General features: G+C 39.7%; 1 protein-coding gene and 1 long non-coding RNA gene across 14 annotated transcripts in view; one reads left to right on the top strand and one right to left on the bottom strand.

Moving 5' to 3' along the window:
* Window positions 1-18,884, top strand: part of Rnf180 (ring finger protein 180) — a 164,252-nt gene that overhangs the window by 30,233 nt on the left and 115,135 nt on the right. For 7 of the 13 annotated variants that reach the window (XM_030247413.1, XM_006517759.4, XM_006517756.4 and 4 more), the window contains exons 3-5: window positions 12,236-12,334; window positions 14,019-14,975; window positions 17,888-17,923. In XM_030247413.1, the coding sequence (XP_030103273.1) occupies window positions 12,236-12,334; window positions 14,019-14,975; window positions 17,888-17,923 (1,092 nt within the window). The remainder of the gene's footprint in view (window positions 1-12,235; window positions 12,335-14,018; window positions 14,976-17,887; window positions 17,924-18,884) is intronic. The other 6 variants (XM_017315607.2, XM_030247414.1, XM_030247412.1 and 3 more) reach the window with 1 other exon arrangement.
* Window positions 1-18,884, bottom strand: part of Gm52064 — an 81,469-nt gene that overhangs the window by 7,330 nt on the left and 55,255 nt on the right. The window lies entirely within an intron of this gene.

Below are 18,884 nucleotides of genomic sequence, written 5' to 3'. Positions count from 1 at the left end.
TTTGCCTTACAGAAGGTTTCCAGTTTTAGGAGGTACCATTTATCAATTCTTGATCTTAGAACATGAGCCATTGGAGTTCTGTTTAGGAAATTTCCCCTTGTGTCAATGAGTTCAAGGCTCTTTCCCACTTTCTAGTCTATTAGATTCAATGTATCTGGTTTTATTTTGAGGTCCTTGATCCACTTGGACTTTGTACAAGGTTGAAACATATGGGTCTACTTTCATTCTTAATACATACAGACAGCCAGTTAGACCAGCACCATTTATTGAAGATCCTTTCTTTTTTCCATTGTATATTTTTGGCAGCTTTGTCAAAATTCTAGTGGCAGTAAGTGTGTGGTTTTATTCCTGGGTCTTCAATTCTATTCCATTGATCAACATGTCTGTCTCTGAACCAATAATACCCTGCAGTTTTTATCACTATTGCTCTGTAGTGAAGCTTGAGGTCAGGGATGGTGATATTCCCAGCTGTTCTCTTACTGTTAAAATTGTTTGTGCTATTCTGGGTTTTTTGTCTTTCTAGGTGAATTTGAGAATTGCTCTTTCCATGTCTTTAAAGAATTGTGTTGGAATTTTGATGGGGATTGCATTGAATCTATAGATTGCCTTTGGTAGGATGGCCATTTTTACTATGTTAATTCTTCCAGTCCATGAGCATGGAAGATCTCTCCATTTTCTGATATCTTCTTCAGTTTCTTTCTTGAGAGACTTGAAGTTATACATGTCTTTCACTTGTTTGGTTAGAGTTACCCCAATATATTTTATGCAATTTGTGGCTATTGTGAGGGAAATTGTTTCCCTAATTTCTTTCTCAGCCTGTTTATTCTTTGTATAAAGGAAAGCTAGTGATTTATTTGAGTTAATTTTATATCTGGCCACTTTGCTGAAGTTGTTTATCAGCTGGAGAAGTTCTCTGGTAGAATTTTTGGGGTCGCTTATATATACTATCATATCACCTGCAAATAGTGATACCTTTATTTCTTCTTTACCAATTTGTATCCCCTTGATTTGTTGTCTTATTGTTCTAGTTAACACTTTTAAGTACTGCATTGAATAGATATGGGGAGAGTGGGCATCCTTGTCTTGTCCCCATTTCAGTGGGATTGCTTCAAGTATGTCTCCATTTAATTTGATATTGGCTGTTGGTTCACAGTAAATTGCTTTTAGTATGTTTAGCTATGGGCCTTTAATTCCTGATCTCTCCAATACTTTTAACATGAAGGGGTGTTGTATTCTGTCAAATGCTTTTTCAGCATCTAACGAGATGATCATGTGATTTTTCTCTTTGAGTTTGTTTACATAGTGGATTACGTTAATGGATTTTCATATATTAAACCAACCTTGCATCCCTGGGATGAAGCCTACTTGATCATGGTGAATGATGGTTTTGATGTGTTCTTAGATTCAGTTTGCAAGAATTTTATTGACTATTTTTGCATTGATATTCATAAGTGAGATTGGTCTGAAGTTCTCTTTTTTGGTTGGGTCCTTGTGTGGTTTAGGCATCAGAGTAATTGTGGCATCATAGAATGAGTTAGATAGTGTTCCTTCTGTTTGTATTTTATGGAATAGTTTGAGGAAAATTGGTATCAGGTCTTCTTTGAAGGTCTGGTAGAATTCTGCACTAAATCCATCTGACCCTGGGCTGTTTTTGGTTGGGAGGTTTTTAATAACTTCTATTTCCCTGTGTGATATGGGCCTGTTTAGATAGTTTACCTGCACTTGATTTAACGTTGGTATGTAGCATCTGTCTACAAAACCATCCATTTAATCTAGATTTTCCAGTTTTGTTGAGTATACACTTTTATAGTAGGATCTGATGACTTTTTTGTATTTTCTCCATTTCTGTTGTTATGTCTCCCTTTTCATCTCTAATTTTATTGATTTAGATACTGCCTCTTGGCCCTTTAGTTGGTTTAGCTAGGGGTTTATCTATCTTGTTTATTCTTTAAAAGAACCAACTTTTTGTTTTGCTGATTCTTTGTATTGCTTTCTTTGTTCCTATTTGGTTAATTTTGGCCCTGAGTTTGACTATTTCCTGCCTTCTACTCTTAGGTGAGTTTGCTTCTTTTTGTTCTAGGGCTCTTAGGTGTGTTGTTAAGTTCTTAGTGTAAAATCTCTCTAGTTTCTTTACCAGGGCATTTAGGGCACTGCTTTCATTGTGTCCCATAGGTTTGGGTATGATGTGTCAACATTTTCATTAAATTCCAGGAAGTCTTTAATTTCTTTCATTATTTCTTCCTTGACCAATTTATCACTGAGTAAAGAGTTGTTCAGTTTCCACGTGTATGTGGGCTTTCTGTAGTTTTTGCTGTTAGTGAAGACCAGCCTTAGGCCATGGTGATCTGATAGGATGCATGCTATTATTTCAGTCTTCTTGTATCTGTTGAGGGTTGTTTTGTGACCAATTATATGGTCGATTTTGGAGAAGATTCCATGAGATGCTGAGAAAAATATGTATTCTTTTCTTTTAGGGTGAAATGTTCTGTAGATATCTGTTAAATGCATTTGGTTCATAACCTCTCTTAGTTTCACTGTGTCTCTGTTTAGTTTCTGTTTCAATGACCTATCCATTGGTGAGCGTGGGATGTTGAAATCTCTCACTATTATTGTGTGGGGTTCAATGTGTGTTTTGAGTTTTAGTAAAGTTTCTTTTATGAATTTGGGTGCTCTTGCATTTGGGGCATAGATGTTCAGAACTGAGAGTTTCTCTTGGTGGATTTCCCCCTTGATGAATATGAAATGTCCTTCTTCATCACGCTTGATAACTTTTGTTTGAACGTCTATTTTATTGGATATTAGGACTCCTGCTTGTTTCCTCGGACCATTTGTTTGGAAGACCTTTTTCCATCCTTTTACTCTGAAATAGTGCCTGTCTTTGTTGTTGAGGTGTGTTTCTTGTATGCAGCAAAATGTTGGATCTTGTTTGCATATCTAGTCTGCTAGCTTATGTATTTTTATAGGTGAGTTGAGTCCATTAATATTGAGAGATAATAAAGAGAGATGACTGTTTGTTCCTGACATGTTTGCTTTTGTAGGTGGCTTTATGTGCTTGTGGCTCTCTGCTTTTGACTTTGTTGTGAGATGCTTAATATCTTGTCCTTTCTTTGGTGCAGGTATCTTCCTTTTGTTGGATTTTTCCTTCCAGGATCCTCTGTAAGGCTGGGTTGGTAGATAGACACTGCTTGAATTTGGTTTTGTCCTGGAATATTTTGTTTTCTTCATCTATGTTGATTGAGAGTTTTGCTGGGTATAGTAGCCTGGGTATATTTGTGTTCTCTTAGAGTCTGCATGACCTCTGACAAGGCTCTTCTGGCTTTCATATTCTCTGTTGAGAAATCTGATGTAATTCTGATAGGTCTATCTTTGTATGTTACTTGACTTCCCTTGCAGGTTTTAATATTCTTTCTTTGCTCTGTGCATTTTGTGTTTTGATAATTGTGAGATGAGAAGATTTTCTTTTCTGGTCCCATTTATTTGGTGTTCTATTAGCTTCTTGTACCTTTATGTCTATCTTTTTCTTTAGGTTGGGGAAGTTTTCTTCTATGATTTTGTTAAAGACATTTTCAGATCCTTTGAGCTGGGAATCTTTGTCCTCCTCTATTCCTATTATTCTTAGATTTGGTCTTTACATTGTGTCCTGAATTTCCTGGATGCTTTGGGTTAGGAGTTTTTTATGTTTTGAATTTTCTTTGATAGTTGTGTCAATCTCTTCTACTGTATTTTCTGAGATTCTCTCTTCTATCTCTTGTATTCTGTTGGTAATATCTGTAATTCCTGACCTCTTATCTAAGTTTTCCATTTCCAGGTTTGCCTCCATTTGCATTTTCTTTATTGTTTCTACTTCCACTTTTATATCTTAGATCGCTTTATTCTATTTCTTCACCTGTTTGCCTGTGTTTTCTTGTATTTCTTTCAGTGAGTTATTGATATCCTTCTTACAGGACTCTACTATCTTCATGAGATAAGATTTTAGGGCAGATTCCTGATTTTCAGGTGTGTTGGTAAATTCAGAGCTTGCTGTGGTGAAAGAACTGGGTTCTGATGATGCCCATGTATTTTGGCTTCTGTTGCTTATGATCTTGCACTTGCCTTTCACTGTCTGGATATCCCTGATGTTTGTTGATCTGGGTGACTGTATGGAGTCTGCCTCATTTGTCTCTGGGTTGTTTCAGGTCTCCTGGTAGACTTTAGGCCCTGGCTGTAACAGACCACCTGTGGGACCTTCTAACTGGGGGCTCTTCACAGGTGCAGAGAAGCTGCTGATCTGTTGTACTGGCTGCAGTAGATCTCCTGGGAGGCCTTCAGACTGTTGGATCTGCCATGGAGCAGTCAAGCTGTTGTGCAACTGTGCTGAGTGCAGCTGATCCTCAACTGCTCTGAGTGCAGTGGGTCCAACTCATCTGAGTGCAGCTAGGTCCTCTAGGATGGGTTGGGATATGGAGTCTTCATGGAAGCAGACCACCTATGAGTCTGCCTTAGCATCAAGGACCAGGCAGAAGGGGTGGAAGGGATGGAAGGAAGTGGAGCGGCATTCAAGAGGGTGGGTTTTTGGTGGGTGATGAGTCCTGAGTACACAAGGCTCCCAGCATCAGCTCTGGGACTCGGGGCAGGGGGTGGGGGTTTCTTACCAACTGTTCTGAGTGCAGCAGGTTCTCTAGGATTTGTTGGGATATGGAGTCTTTGCAGGAGCAGTCTGTATGAGGCTTTTAAGAATTTGTTAGCTGTACGAATCTATGCAAGTATCACCTTCTAATGGAAAGAGACCCATTAATACTGGGATGTATTAACCCTGTTCTAAAAGCCTCCATACTTCATTCATCCTTTCATTTGTTTCAAAGGCAGAGGATTTAGGGGAAACGGTGTTGTTGACTTTAATTGAGTCTTTTCCAATAGATTTTTCAGAATTTTTATAAACAGATTAAAATTTGATTTAGCGAATTGTAGCCATATAGAAGCAAATTGTTAATAATTTCAGTTTAACAGTGTAGAAAACCAAACAAAAGCATGTGTGCTGTTATGTACATTTTGATAAATTTTCAAAGACAAAATAAAAAACAAACAAAAAGACTTCCACACCAAAGTGACTGATGTTGGTAATGACGAGAGTGACTGAAAATTACATGCCAATGCCAAGCAGGTGTCTTTCCTTCATCTGGAAAAGCCTCTATGGGTCCACTGTCTTTCAGGCACTGACCTGTGATCTGTGCGTGAAATGGTTACTAAGTATCCATTACATGTAGCTTGTTTCTCAATGAGAGTGAGACCTAGCAACTAAAGAAAGAAAGGTCACTACTTCAAAATTTGCATTGAGAATTTTCAGGAGATTAAATATTCCTTCCAATGTGAACAAAATAAAATTATTTTTCAGATGTTAGGATATGGAGAAAATAAAATTATACTCATTTTTAAGATACATGGGAGACTAATTTCCAGAGCCTACACAAATATTAAAATGTACAGATGCTCAGGGCCCATAGGTAAAATATTTACATGTAACTTTGTGCATCCTCATATATATTTTAAATTACCTCTGGTTTACTTATAATATCTAATATGATTTAAACTGTGTAAACACTTGTCATATGATATTGTTTAGGAATAATTACTGCTCATTCAGATGCATTTTGTTCAGAATTTTCTGGTTGATTGGATCCATGGATTTACAGGCAATGTATGCAGAGAGTAAATAACATAGAAAATAATAATATATTTGGGAATGTATGTAATTATAAATGATTTTTTTCTTCTTGGAAGAATGTATTTGTGATGATTACAATCCTATAGATACTAACAAGAACCAGTAGGGATATTTAAAGAGCAAAGTAAACATTTAGAGAGAAACATTTAAACAACTGCCAACCTGTTTGTTTGTTTGTTTGTTTGTTTGTTTGTTTTGCTTGTGTGCTTCAAGTTTGACAGTAGCTTTCTCAAACTTCTTAAATATTTTGGTGTTATAATGGATTCTCAGTTTTGTGATTTGTCCAATCATTCTGAACTATGTGTGATTTGGAGGAAGGCAGCTTATAATGCCTGAACTGTCATTGCAAGACGTTCAACATCAAAACTTAAAATGCTAGAAAAGGCAGATAATATAGGCATACAAATTCAGATTTAAAAAGATATAGATAGATAGATATAGATGGATATTAATATTTGACATTTATATATTTTTGTGTATATATATTTATATAGATTTAAAAATTTATTCATATATTTCGGGATTCTTAACCTCGAGGCACAGAGAATCATTAAGTGGCACATCTAGTGTGTCGTCACTGTGATGAGGAAGAGGTAAGTCAAAGCTTGAGCATCCCAGTGCCACTCATGATGGTGACATGGGACCCATGTTCTGGGATACACCTTTCTGAGATAGCCCTTCGGCAGACTCAGGATCTTGACCCAGATTATTTTCTTGAGTGCTACTTATACTTTCTCCAGAACTTGCCGCAGATTACTAGTTAAAGGCGACAGTGAGTAGCATCCACAGACTTCTCAGATTAAAGTTTGAAGTTCTAGAATTATCAGTGATTGCACAATGCTATGTTTCCCCCTGGGGTTCAGGGCGGGCAAGCATGGCGGCACACATAATTGTATTGTGTTACGAGTTTAAGAAAAATGACCCAGGTGCTTTCTTGTTTTTATGCAGTGCGCTTGCTGTTGAATGCGCAAGTAAGGACCCACTGTAACTTGAAGTGCTGCTTGATAAAGGTCGAGCTGTGTTTCCTTAAGATATCTGAAAGAACCTACAGGGCTTACTGCCCACCATGGTTTTAGCTTGGAACCCATTAGCCTGGTGTGGAAAAGCACGGTGTTCTTTAGACTGTAGTTCAGCAGACCTTATAGGCTGTCAACTTGGAGAACTTTGCCAGCTCAGTCAGTTGTTGAATCTTTGAGACTGGATCAGTAGGAGTAACCACTGTGTGTGGTTACAAAGTCTAAATAAGAAAACCCAAGTAGGACATCTCTGCTCGCAGCCCCTGAGACTCCCTTTTCTGTTATCTTTGCTATCAGTGAGAAGTTGGTTCCACATAGAAACTGTTCTCCAGGTGCTCTCATCCATATGTACAGCATTTATATGTAATAGTATTTGCATATAATCAATTTCTGTCCTGTGTAGGAGACCAACTCCTCAAATTAGTTCTATGTCCTAATATTATTGCTTAATACATCTTGCTCTCTTGTGGTAGAATTCCCAGTTGCCTTTGAAACATTCTAATTGTTTAAGGAAGGAGTTAATTGCTTATCTTTTGAGAAGGTTCAGTCCATTGTCACTGGGCTTTGTGTTCTGGGCCTGGAGTAAGACAATAACCCAGGTGTCAGTTCAGCAGAGGCTCCTCCTGTTATGACAGACTAGCTGGAACCTTCAAAGTCTTGTCCCCATCCAGTGACCTACTTCCTCTTGAAGTTTCCAGAAGTGCCCTCCCCCCACAAACAACAACAACCAACCAAAGGGAAAAAAAAAAAAAAACCAACCCAAAAACAAAACCAAAAAACCAAACACCAGCTGCTGGGTGCCAGAGTTGAGCATTGGAGCCTTAGGGCACTTTGTGCCCCCTCGGTCCACATTCTTTTCAAATGTGAAATATAATCATTCCTTCCCATTAACTCCAAAGTCTTCACTTGTTCCAGTCCGCTTCAAACTTCTATAGCCTTTCTCATGTAAATCAGATGTAGATGAGGCTGGTGCATTTTCCTCCCGACAGGAGTCTGTTCACACAATCAGTATAAGCCCTGTGGTTCCTAAAACACAATGTCCAGACAGGCATAGGAAAGATAGTCTCATTTGAAAAGGAGGAGAACGGACTGCAGGTCCCCAGTAGATGTGAAACCCAACAGGGCAGAGGTGCTGCCTCTTTATGGGAAACACTACCTTCATTGACTCCTTGATTCCGGGGAGGACCCAGAAGCCCCTGCAACCTTTTTAAACCTTCCCATATCCCAGTTTGCCACACTTTTGCTCTGCATTCCCTAAAGTCCTAGGACTCAGGGCAGCCAAATTCTTTGCACCTTTTTCCCCCCTAAAGAGAGCTTTTGGTAGTACTTGCTTGGAATTTTAATTTTGGAAAAATTTAATTAAAAACAACAAACAACAAACCAACCAAGCTCAACATAGAGCCTGTTTTAGCCTCAAGTGCTCCCTTTCTGCTTCAGACTCTTGAGTACTGAGATTCCAGGCACTCACCATCATGCCCATTTCCAGTGACCTCTGCTCCTTGTTCCTCATTTCACCCTGAGATGTCATCCAGATCACCTCAGGACCTGCATTTCTACCCATGTATGATTACCACCTACTAACCTGAAGGGCCTGGGACCTGCCTGCAGCTCCTTTCCTTCTGAACCTTCCCCAGAACTGCTGGGACCAGTTGATTCACAGCAATGTACATATTTCCCAGCATGCCCTTCCACACTGCTCCAGCCTCTCCCCATTACCCAGTGCCAAAGCCCAGTTCATAGGTTTGTTAATAGCTACACCAGGCTTGTCTGGTGCCAGTTTTTAGCCTGGTTCTGTTTTGTACCACAGTATGAAACACCACACAGACACTGCGTAACTTAAGCAGGATTTGTTTTATTCTTTTTAAGTGTTTCTCTCTCTCTCTCTCTCTCTCTCTCTCTCTCTCTCTCTCTCTCTCTCTCTCTGTATGTGTGTGTGTGTGTGTGTGTGTGTATGTGTGCGTGTGTATGTATATATATATATACTTGTGAGTACAATTAGCCACTGAGGCCAAAGCCATCAACTCTCCTAGCACTGGAGTTCTAGACAGTTGAGAACTACCCACCGTGGCTGCTGGCACTCAAATTTGGCCATTCTGTAAGAGCAGTTCTTGTCCATCACTGAGCCATCCCTCCAGCCCAGAGACCTGGTGACTTAAAGAGGAAAAAGAATCTTAACTCTTCTAGAAGCTAGGAAATGCGGTATCTAGGTCATAAGCATTTGCCTTTCTACCGAAAACGCCTATATTTATCTGAAAATGTTGTCAAATTTTAATTTTAAAATTTAAAATTTGGGGGCTTGAAAGATGGCTCAGTGAGTTCCAGACAGTTCTAAGCCATCATTCAGGTGTTGGGAATTAAACTCAGGGGACCTAACACCCTCACACCAAAGCATATAAAATAAAGAAACTTGTGTTCTTTTTTAAATCTGAACTTTTCAGAAAGGTAGTTTAGGTCAGGCCCTTAATGGGTTCTGTCTTAGTCAGGGTTTCTATTCCTGCACAAACATTATGGCCAAGAAGCAAGTTGAGGAGGAAAGGGTTTATTCAGCTTACACTTTCCACATTGCTGTTAATCACCAAACGAAGTCAGGACAGGAACTCAAGCAGGTCAGGAAGCAGGAGCTGATGCAGAGGCCATGGAGGGATGTTCCTTACTGGCTTGCTTCACCTGGCTTGCTCAGTTTGCTCTCTCTCTCTCTCTCTTTTTAATTTATTTTTTTATTAGGTATTTTCCTCATTTGCATTTCCAATGCTATCCCAAAGTCTCCCCCCCCCCCAAGGAGCTAAAGGGATCTGCAACCCTATAGGTGGAACAACAATATGAACTAACCAGTTCCCCCCCCCCCCCAGAGCTCGTGTCTCTAGCTGCAAATGTATCAGCTTGCTCTCTTATAGAACCTAAAGACTACCAGCCTAGGGATGGCACCATCCACAAGGAACCCAAATGTCCCTCAGCAGAGGAATGGATACAGAAAATGTGGTACATTTACACAATAGAATACAACTCAGCGATAAAACAATGATTTCATGAAGTTCACAGGCAAATGGATAGAACTTGAAAATATCATCCTGAGTGAGGTAACCTAGACACAAAAGAACAAACACAATATGCACTTACTGATAACAAAAACTAAATTCCACAAATCAACAAAAATTAAATTCCACCAATTTGCAGTTTAAAAACTTTGTACAAAAAAAAAGGTTAAAAAAGTCAGGAAACATCAAATTAAAATACATAATAACAAACAAAAATATTCAGGTTTTAAAATATTTGCAGAAATCAACTTAATTATCAATTTAAGAACTACTCTGCCTTCTATACATGGCATGGCATGGTAGGAGGCTAGATTGGGAAATGTTCCCACTGTACAATACTGCAGCCATTAGTGATCTTTTCTGCCTGTATTTCCCTATGCCCTGTGTCAAGAAAAGGAATCAGTGAGCCAGTTTCTACCTTGTTGGCGTATTCTTCTTCAGGAGCTATTAGGGAGCCACTGTGAAAGAGCTGGAGACTCTCTACCATGACCTCTCCTTTTCTAAGTTTTCACCTATGCAGTAATGTCCTCTTCATATGTTCATGCATTTCACTGCCCCTGTTTCAAGGCTCTCATCTTTGTCATGGAAACCTGGGAAAGCTGTCTTCTATAGGCTGAGCTGAAGTTTGGGCACCTTGGTTAAAGTTTCCTTAGGCAGCTGAAACATTTTCCAAAAGACTTTCTAGCTCCCATTGAAACTGTTTTCAAACTCTGTTGAGATAAGGTTTTTTAAAGGTATTATAATAGAAAAACATCTAAAAAATCTTTTATTTTTCTTTATTAAATGTATCTTTTATATAACACATAGAATGTTAAAAAATACATTTTAATGAGATAATGGGATATCTTGATTGTGTATTTATATTGAACTTTCTATTTCCTAATGGTTAAAAAACCTTCATGATCCTTCTTCCTTTTTGAAATAAATGCATTTTCTTGTCACCCCGCACTCACTGTACTGTGTAAGCGCACACTAGAGCTGCTTGCATTTACTGCTGTGAGTGCCCCTTGATCAGAGATTACTACTGATGATAGTTGACAGTACATGTTGTCTAGCATGGAACGATGAGTGCCTCATGTCCCTTTCCACTTTTAATTCACCTTGTCATGTCATCATTTTGTTTTTCTAAAGGAAGTGCATTGAACTGCCTGCCTTATAGATCTTACCAATGTATAAATAAATCACACTGCAATGTTTCATCCACGCCTACTAAGATCCAATGGTAGAAAAGTTGCCTTAATGCCCCAGAGGGTTCAGTTTGGGAAATTATACACAGATTATACATAAACTATTTCAGGTAGTCTTGGCTCCAAGTCATAAGCTAAGGTGGATGATTTAATGAAGTACGTTTTGAGTTGGTCAACCCAAGTACTTTCACATATCACTGTGATGCACAGTTAATAGATGGGTAGAAACTCCTCTGTTCGTTATTTTGTTAACCTGACTATGGTGACAGTTGTGTTATTGCCTCAGAAATCTTTAGAGAGCACTGTAATTTGGCAATTGTAGAACTATTCGGTATAAAATCTGACCCTGAGAAATGGCATGTAGGTAGGTAGGAGCCTTATCCTTTCAATGTTCCTCTTAACCAACACCTTCATGGCCTTTCACAGAGTGGAATGCACACCTAGGCCAGTCCTGAGATGCCTCACAGTTTCCAGGCAGTAACTTGCAGAAGAGAAGCTAAAGCCCAGAGATGTAAATTTACTAGCCTGAAGTCACATACCTAATCAAGATAGAAATCTTCACCTTGATTTGCCGAATAGCTTTCTGACGTGATGGGAAGCCATTATGTCTCAACTATTTATCACATCCTGTATGGCTACTTTAGACCTCTTTGGTGGAGCTTGTACAGGGAATGTGCTTTTATGGTTACCATCTTGGGGGATTTAACATGGGCTGCCCACCGGGAGTCTACTCTGTGACCCTTTGTGCTCACAGGTCAGGGTGTTCCTTTTCTGCGTAAGGAAGATACCAGTCACATAAAAGTCTCAGGGCCTCCATGAGAGGGAGTCAGGATCTCTTTCTCAACTTCGATGACTTCAGGACAAAAGGCAGGAGGAGAGCCAGAGGCCTCCTGTTTCTGCTGGTTGTCAGCATGTCAGATTGTGTTCACTCCCTTCCTGCCAATCATGTTTATTAATATTCTGATAGAGGATGCACATACTTCTTTATTGACAGTAGGATCCAAAGAAAGTCAGAGTCAGAGATTGAAGGTTGGGGACAGTTTCTACAAACAACACTAATGTCATACATGGATCTAAAAATGAGCCACTAGATATGTCATTCAGCGACAGTTTTTGAATCACAGGTAGTTATTTCCTGAAAAAGAAATCGGATCCTAGCTTTGGATGTGGGAAGAAGGGAAAGAAAGCAATGTGCATTTGATTTATTTAAAGTGGGGTTTTTATTTCTTATTCTTTTAATATGGAAATTGTGAAATAAATTCTGCAATGATAGTCACTCGTATCCTTTTTCCATAGCAGGACAGACATGAATCAGTTGATGCTCAAAACACCTGTCACCTGTGGCACATGAATGTAGACGCCCTTCCGGAGTGGATCAGCTGCTTGCTGCAGAAGGTGAGCTTCTTGGTTCCAGAGAAAGTGAAGACTACACACCCTTCAACCCAGTCACATGGGCTTCTCTTCCTTAGACGTGTTGTTTCAAAACACAACGAGGAATTCTGGTTCTCTTGATTACACTCACCTGCTTGTCCACTCTTTCTGGGGCACTTCAGTACTTTTCTGTACAACTGTGCACCTGATATTTCCAGCCTCTAAATGTGCGCCCAGATACTAACTAACCTGGTTTGTCCCATTTCTACTGTTCTTTGTTTTCAAGTGAGACATTGCCTAGCAACTGGCAACCGCTGTCCATCTTCTCACTGCCTTTCTCTCCCCTCTGCTTTATATGTCTATTTATGCAGACTCATGCACACAGCATTATATAACACTGGTGAATATGCATGTGCATACAGGGACATGCAAATATATCATCAAGCACACATGGTTACGTGTGCGTACACACACACACACACACTCACACATACACACACATACATACACTCAAATATACACACAGAGAGACACAGACACACACACACACACACACATATGCACACACACTCAAACATGCCTACAGTGAGCTTACTCTTTTCCTGTTAATTTCTAAGGACCTCCAACAGAATGGAAACAACATAAAACCAGAAAATTTTACTCTTTGCTAGGTCGTATGTCCTTTGCACCCAGAATAGTACAATACCAATATTGATAGTTGTATCACGAGAATGAAATATCTTTATGCATCCACCATACATACACACATTTAAAGTAAGCTGGATAATTAATGTCTCTTCTGCAGTGATGAAAATGGAAATGTTTTCCTCTCAGTAGTATTAAATAAAATAGTATCAGAAAAAGAACTCTCTTGTTAATTGAATGTTTTAGGTATTTTATTTTGCATTGTTAAATACTTGTCTTGAAAAGGTATAATTAATCTGACCTTTGAAAACCTGTAACTAAATTTCTTCACTGAGTAACTTATGTTTTTGTTTAAAAGTGCCACGTGGTGGCTCTCATTTGAATCCATGCTTAGATTTTGATTTCCTGGGAGCATGCTAGCACCCTGCTTCTAAGTGTCCTGAACTTCACAGAATAGATTACAACCCTACAGAGACCCCACTGTCTTTCTTGACAATTTTAAATCAGTTCGTTAATTTCTAATCTGAATATGGAAATGTACTATCTAAGCTAGGCGATTGATACCTCTCGGTTGTATATAGAAAACCAGGGAGCTCTTTCTTCTGTTGGCTGATAAAGTTTCCTCCCCCTGTGCTTGGCATGCAAGAAGTGAATCAGAACAGACACTTTTCTGTGGGATTTTACTTGCAAATGAAGCTCTGTAGACTGATTTGCTTCCTGGTTCCATAGAGTATTTTTTTCTTCCCGTTAGTTCACACTGTATCTGTATTCAGCCTATTGTTCAGAGACTTTCTTTAGGAATTTTTGGTTGTTCAGATAGGCATGATTTGTGGCAGGCATGTATCACTCTAGAAGTTTGTAGCTGGTTGCTTATCTCTGTTTTCTGGAAGGTTTGTTTCCATTTGCCGTCCTGTCTGCTAATCAGAACACAGAAGGCTAGCCTTTTCAGTAGCAGAAATGAAATGTGCATGTGATCGGCTTTTTTGTTTTTTTTTTTTCTAAACCCATTCTCTGGTCACTTTACAATGACAGCATTGTCTTTATTTCCCTTTACTACCTGTAGGCCCAGTGGACAGTTGGGAAACTGAATTGTCCTTTCTGTGGGGCCCGATTAGGGGGCTTTAATTTTGTCAGCACTCCAAAATGTTCCTGTGGCCAGCTTGCAGCTGTACATCTCTGCAAGAGCCGGACTGATCACCAAGCAGCACAGGGAGGGAGACTAATGAGACCAGCGCTGAAACATTTGCCACATCCCGGAGTCCCGTCAGGTTGTGATAAGGAAACTCTGCTGACAGGTGGTGGCTCCAAAACCAGAAACCACTGGCTTTTAAGCATGGCCCGAAACAGTAACGGCCTCGGAAGACTTACAGAAGCACTCTGCCTGGAGGTGCGAGCGACGTATTTTGAGATGAAGAATGAAAAACTGCTCTTCAAAGCCTCGGACCCAAAATGCCAGCCTTTTGTTCCTCAGCCTGACACCGGCAGGTGTCCTTCAAGAGCGTCTCACAGAAAGTCACACAGTTTGGACCTGAACATCAGTGAGAAGCTGATTTTATTACCCACTTTATATGAAATACATCGTAAGCCTACTGCCTATCCCAGGCTAAATGAAACGGGGCCCATTGACCTTTCAGGCTTGGCTTTACCGTGTAGTAACAGTAGCTGCTCCTTTCAAAGCCCACCTAGTTTTGATCCGAATATGCTGCTGCACAGACTTTCAGTGGCTCCCCATGAGACCCAGGCACAAAGGGGAAGAGAATGCCAGTGCGGCCTAGAAGCTTCTTCAGTCTACTCGGATCACGCTAACGCTAACAGCCTGCCATTCCTGATGGATCTGCCCTCAGCAGGGAGGAGCGTGCTGGAGGCCTCGGACCAAGAGGAGCACCTCTCCCAGCTGGACTTCCTGCGCTCTGCCAGCTTCCCCTTGGGCACCATTAACCACAGGCTGAACAACAGGGAGAGAAGCAAGTTGAGGACTCTGCGAAGGCAGCAGAGGCGCGAACGATGGCTACAGAAGCAGGTAAGCGCTTTGCAACCAGTTTAGCAAGAAATAGTGTCCCTAAGTACTGGGGTCTGTGGCACAGAGGTCAATGTGAATGTACGCATTCTGAAATCTTAGTCTTAAGTTATGAGATGATGTGTCAGTCTGTGTACACTGAATAATTATGCGGCCCTCTTCGCCTTAGCACTGTGTATATGTATAAGCACTGCTTCTGTGTTCATAGAGAGGCCCCTTGCTGCTTTCCCCAATGCTGCTAGGATATTAGAAGCCACTTACCTTATGATACTGAGACTGGATGATTGTCCCAAATATTTTAAATCTATTCCATGTTTGAATTGCTTTGCTATGGTTTTATTTCAGGTTGAATTTAAAGAAAAAAAAGTATCTTTCCAAATTTAAACTGATAACAATTCATTCACTTTGTATGACATTTATTTTAATTTAATATTCAAGACACTGCATCCATATGTTCATATGGTTGGACATAAATAACTTGACTGAGTGTTGAGACTGACATTTGTAGCAGAGCTGGATTCTTTACAGTTTGAACTCCTTGTGTGCCCCTCACAATGTTATCATGGTTCTGTGTATGAAAGCAAATAATAAAATTTATCTCCTGTGGAAACCAATTAAAGTCAGTGGCTGATAAGCTATGGAGTTTGAAAGTTTGGGAGCTAGTATAAACTCTTTTTGAAGATTACCTTTTTTGTTTGCTTAATCACAGGCAGTAGTTCTTATTAGTATGTTCTATATTAACAACATCCTAAGAATTAAAATAAAGAAAACTGAAGCTGCCCAGGTGACCTCATTATGATCCTATTCATAGAGTGAAAAATAAATAAATAAATAAATAAATAAATAAAAGTGCTGCGCTGAGTGCTTCAGACAGAGTAAGTAGGGTTTCCTTCGTCAGTTACGTAGCATAATTATAGGCATTGTCCTTTGCGTGTTTGACTTGTAACTAGTGAGATGATTCCAGTTTGATTATTTATAAATGATACCCACGTACACACTATAGAAATGAGGATGCTTTTGTATCATTCCCCATGGTGTTGGATCCTGTGAAGCTGTACAATTAAAAGTGTTTATGAAGAAGTTGGATCCTGTGAAGCTATACAATTAAAAGTGTTTATGGAGAAGTTTATTGATACCTAAGTAAATTGGAGATGATCATTCTTCAGAAAGAATATCTTCAAAACAATGTGCAGGGCTCTGAAGTAATTGTTTTGCAAGTAAAAATGTTTTAAAAATTGTGAAAATTGGATTTTCTGTATACCAAAGTGTTACAGTTTAGAGAGAAACAAGCACAGAGTAAAGTATTGAATTTTTGATAGATGAAATTATTTCTATTCATTCATACACACACACACACACACACACTATTGGCTAGTATGCTTAGCCGATTCATCAGAACTGAGGAATTTGAGTCCGATGTGCTACCTGTCAGTATAGCGACTAACAGAGAGGATCCTAACAGACGTCACTGGTAGACTGCGCAGCAGACAGGCACGTGCCGAGGATATGGTAAGCAGAAAATCTGTGAATTTATGATTCACACACATCATTGTCAGAGCTAGAAATAATGATAACTTCATAAAGTGTGTCTCGCTGATTCAAACAGAAAGGCAGATACTAGCAAGAGTTAATAGCTGAGATAAAATAATGGCACAGTTTGACAAATCATCCATGTTTAATCAAGATTCATTCCATGAACATTACTCATATGCCTGCTTGAGGTAGCAAGGCCTTGAGTAGTGACATCCGTCCAAACAACTCATTTTTGTTCTCTATTGTACGGGGAGGAACCCAGAGACGTGGCCTTACTAGGTGACTTCCCTGGCTCGGAGCCACGCCCTGGGCCCAGGTGCTCCTCTTGCCTTTTTAAATTTTTATTTTTTAATTAGAAAGCCACACACAAAAATCATGGTTACAATTATTAGTAATTAAAACTCATTTTTTAGTGAAGTTCTTGGTTGTGCTGCTGCGGTTTTGGAGACTGCCGTAGGGACTGCACTGTCCCTGCGGGCAGACCCCTCTATTGCCATGTTGGCCACTCTCCCGGTCTGTGGATTCAATGCCTTGCCATTTTTTAATGTTCATCTTCAGTTTTTCTCAACAGTGCTTCTGTTTGTTATCTTATTAATGATATTTGTCAGAGTTTCAAATAATTGGCTGGGAAAACTAAATTTCTGTCACTTGACATTTTAAGTGAAGCATTGTTTAAACCAGAAATATTTCCATAGCATATACCATGATAGAAATAGTATTAATATTTTACCAAAAATCTTAAAGCCCGAAGTTAGAGTATTGCTTCCAAGAGAGAGAGTGCAGCCGATTGGATAGAGTCGCTGCTCTGTTCAACAAGCATGCATTGACATCGTCTTTGGGGAAAGCATGAAACTGTGCTGTATTCAGCTACCAAACGTCCTTCCAAACAAACATAATCTCTTCCCTAATTGCCATTTATTAAAGATGTACTCACTCAGGATGTATAGGTCTCTGATAGAAATGCACTTTTAGGCTCGCCTCATGCCCCAGCAGAGAGAATTCAGCAGACCCCTTTGTTCCACATGCCTTTACCCATCCTTGATCCTCGAGGATCACTAATCTGTTCTCCATTTATTTGTCTTAACTACTGATGATACTATAAAGCTGTGACGTAGAAGTAGAGTCACACAGCGTGCACTCTGGAGACTGACGTTGTTTACTAAGCAAGCTTGTCTATGACATTTATCAATTGTTCCAGGAATTCCTATCTATGGTGTGTTCCTTTCCCTGCTCAGTAATATTCCATTCTGTAAATGAACCATGATTTCTCTACCATAAAAAAGATGAGTAGATTGTCTCAGGTGTTAGTCATGTATGAGCAGAACTATTATAAACTGATGTATATAACTTTAAATAAATTAATAATTTTTTTATTTTTCTAGGGTAAATACTCAGGAGTGGGCTTGCTGGATCACATGGTAAGTACATATTGAGTTATACAAGAAACTGTCAAGTAGGTTCCCTGGGAGACTGCACTGTGTTCTGAACAGCTGAGGATGGGATTTCTCATGTCTGTGCATCCTTGAAGCCGACAGCGGTTTTCTTTAACTCTTTGTGTTTCGGTCACTCTAATACTGTGTGTACTGGTGTCAGGCTTTTGGTTGTAACGCACCTGCCCCTTGATTTTTATATGTATACCATGTTTGAAAGCACTAACAGTATTAATATATTACTAAAAGTCTTAGTAGAAAGATAAAAATGAGATGAGTAGCAAAGAGAGACTACAGCCAATTTTCAGTAAGTCTCTTCAGCAAAGCTGAGGGGCGTCTTCTTCACACTTGTTGAGATATGTTCATTTGTGCATTTCTCTATAAGCCTGAGGACAATTTTATTATGGCTTAAAAGAAAAATATTGGGGGGGGGGGGTAGGCAAGTGGTAAGCTTCAGCCAGCCCAGTCTAGAGGAGGAGAACAGAGGAAAGAAGGAAAAGCCAGAAGTGTCAGGAAGCCATGTTGGAGAAGAAGTAGGTGGAGAACAGAAGCTAGGCTGCTCTTCTCAGCCTAACGTAGAAAACTGGCAAGACCTTGGAAGCTGCATGTCTCTGGCTCTGTAACAGGATATACTGCGAGTAGAGAAGGTAGAGTGCCTCATTAAAGGGATGATTTTCCCACCTGTCTCTTTAGCAGGGTTTATGGTGAGTCCCCATTCTGAGAAGTGGCTCCTCCCACCCGTGACTGGTCGATTGGCCCTGTGATAATTCTGTTCTCATAACTAGAAGGAATTTTCCCCTAAGGGAAAGGGTGGCAAGAGTTCTGTATTAATCATAGCTAAGGACCATTGATGCACACTTATCAACCAACCATGTTGGGAGGCCCACAAAATTCAAAACCCAAGCTCTTGCATAGCAAACAAGGCTAACCTTATAAGTACATAGGCCTA

The sequence above is a fragment of the Mus musculus genome, chromosome 13 (assembly GCF_000001635.26).
Source record: "Mus musculus strain C57BL/6J chromosome 13, GRCm38.p6 C57BL/6J".
Taxonomy (NCBI): domain Eukaryota; kingdom Metazoa; phylum Chordata; class Mammalia; order Rodentia; family Muridae; genus Mus; species Mus musculus.
This window is presented reverse-complemented; position numbering and strand designations above follow the sequence as displayed.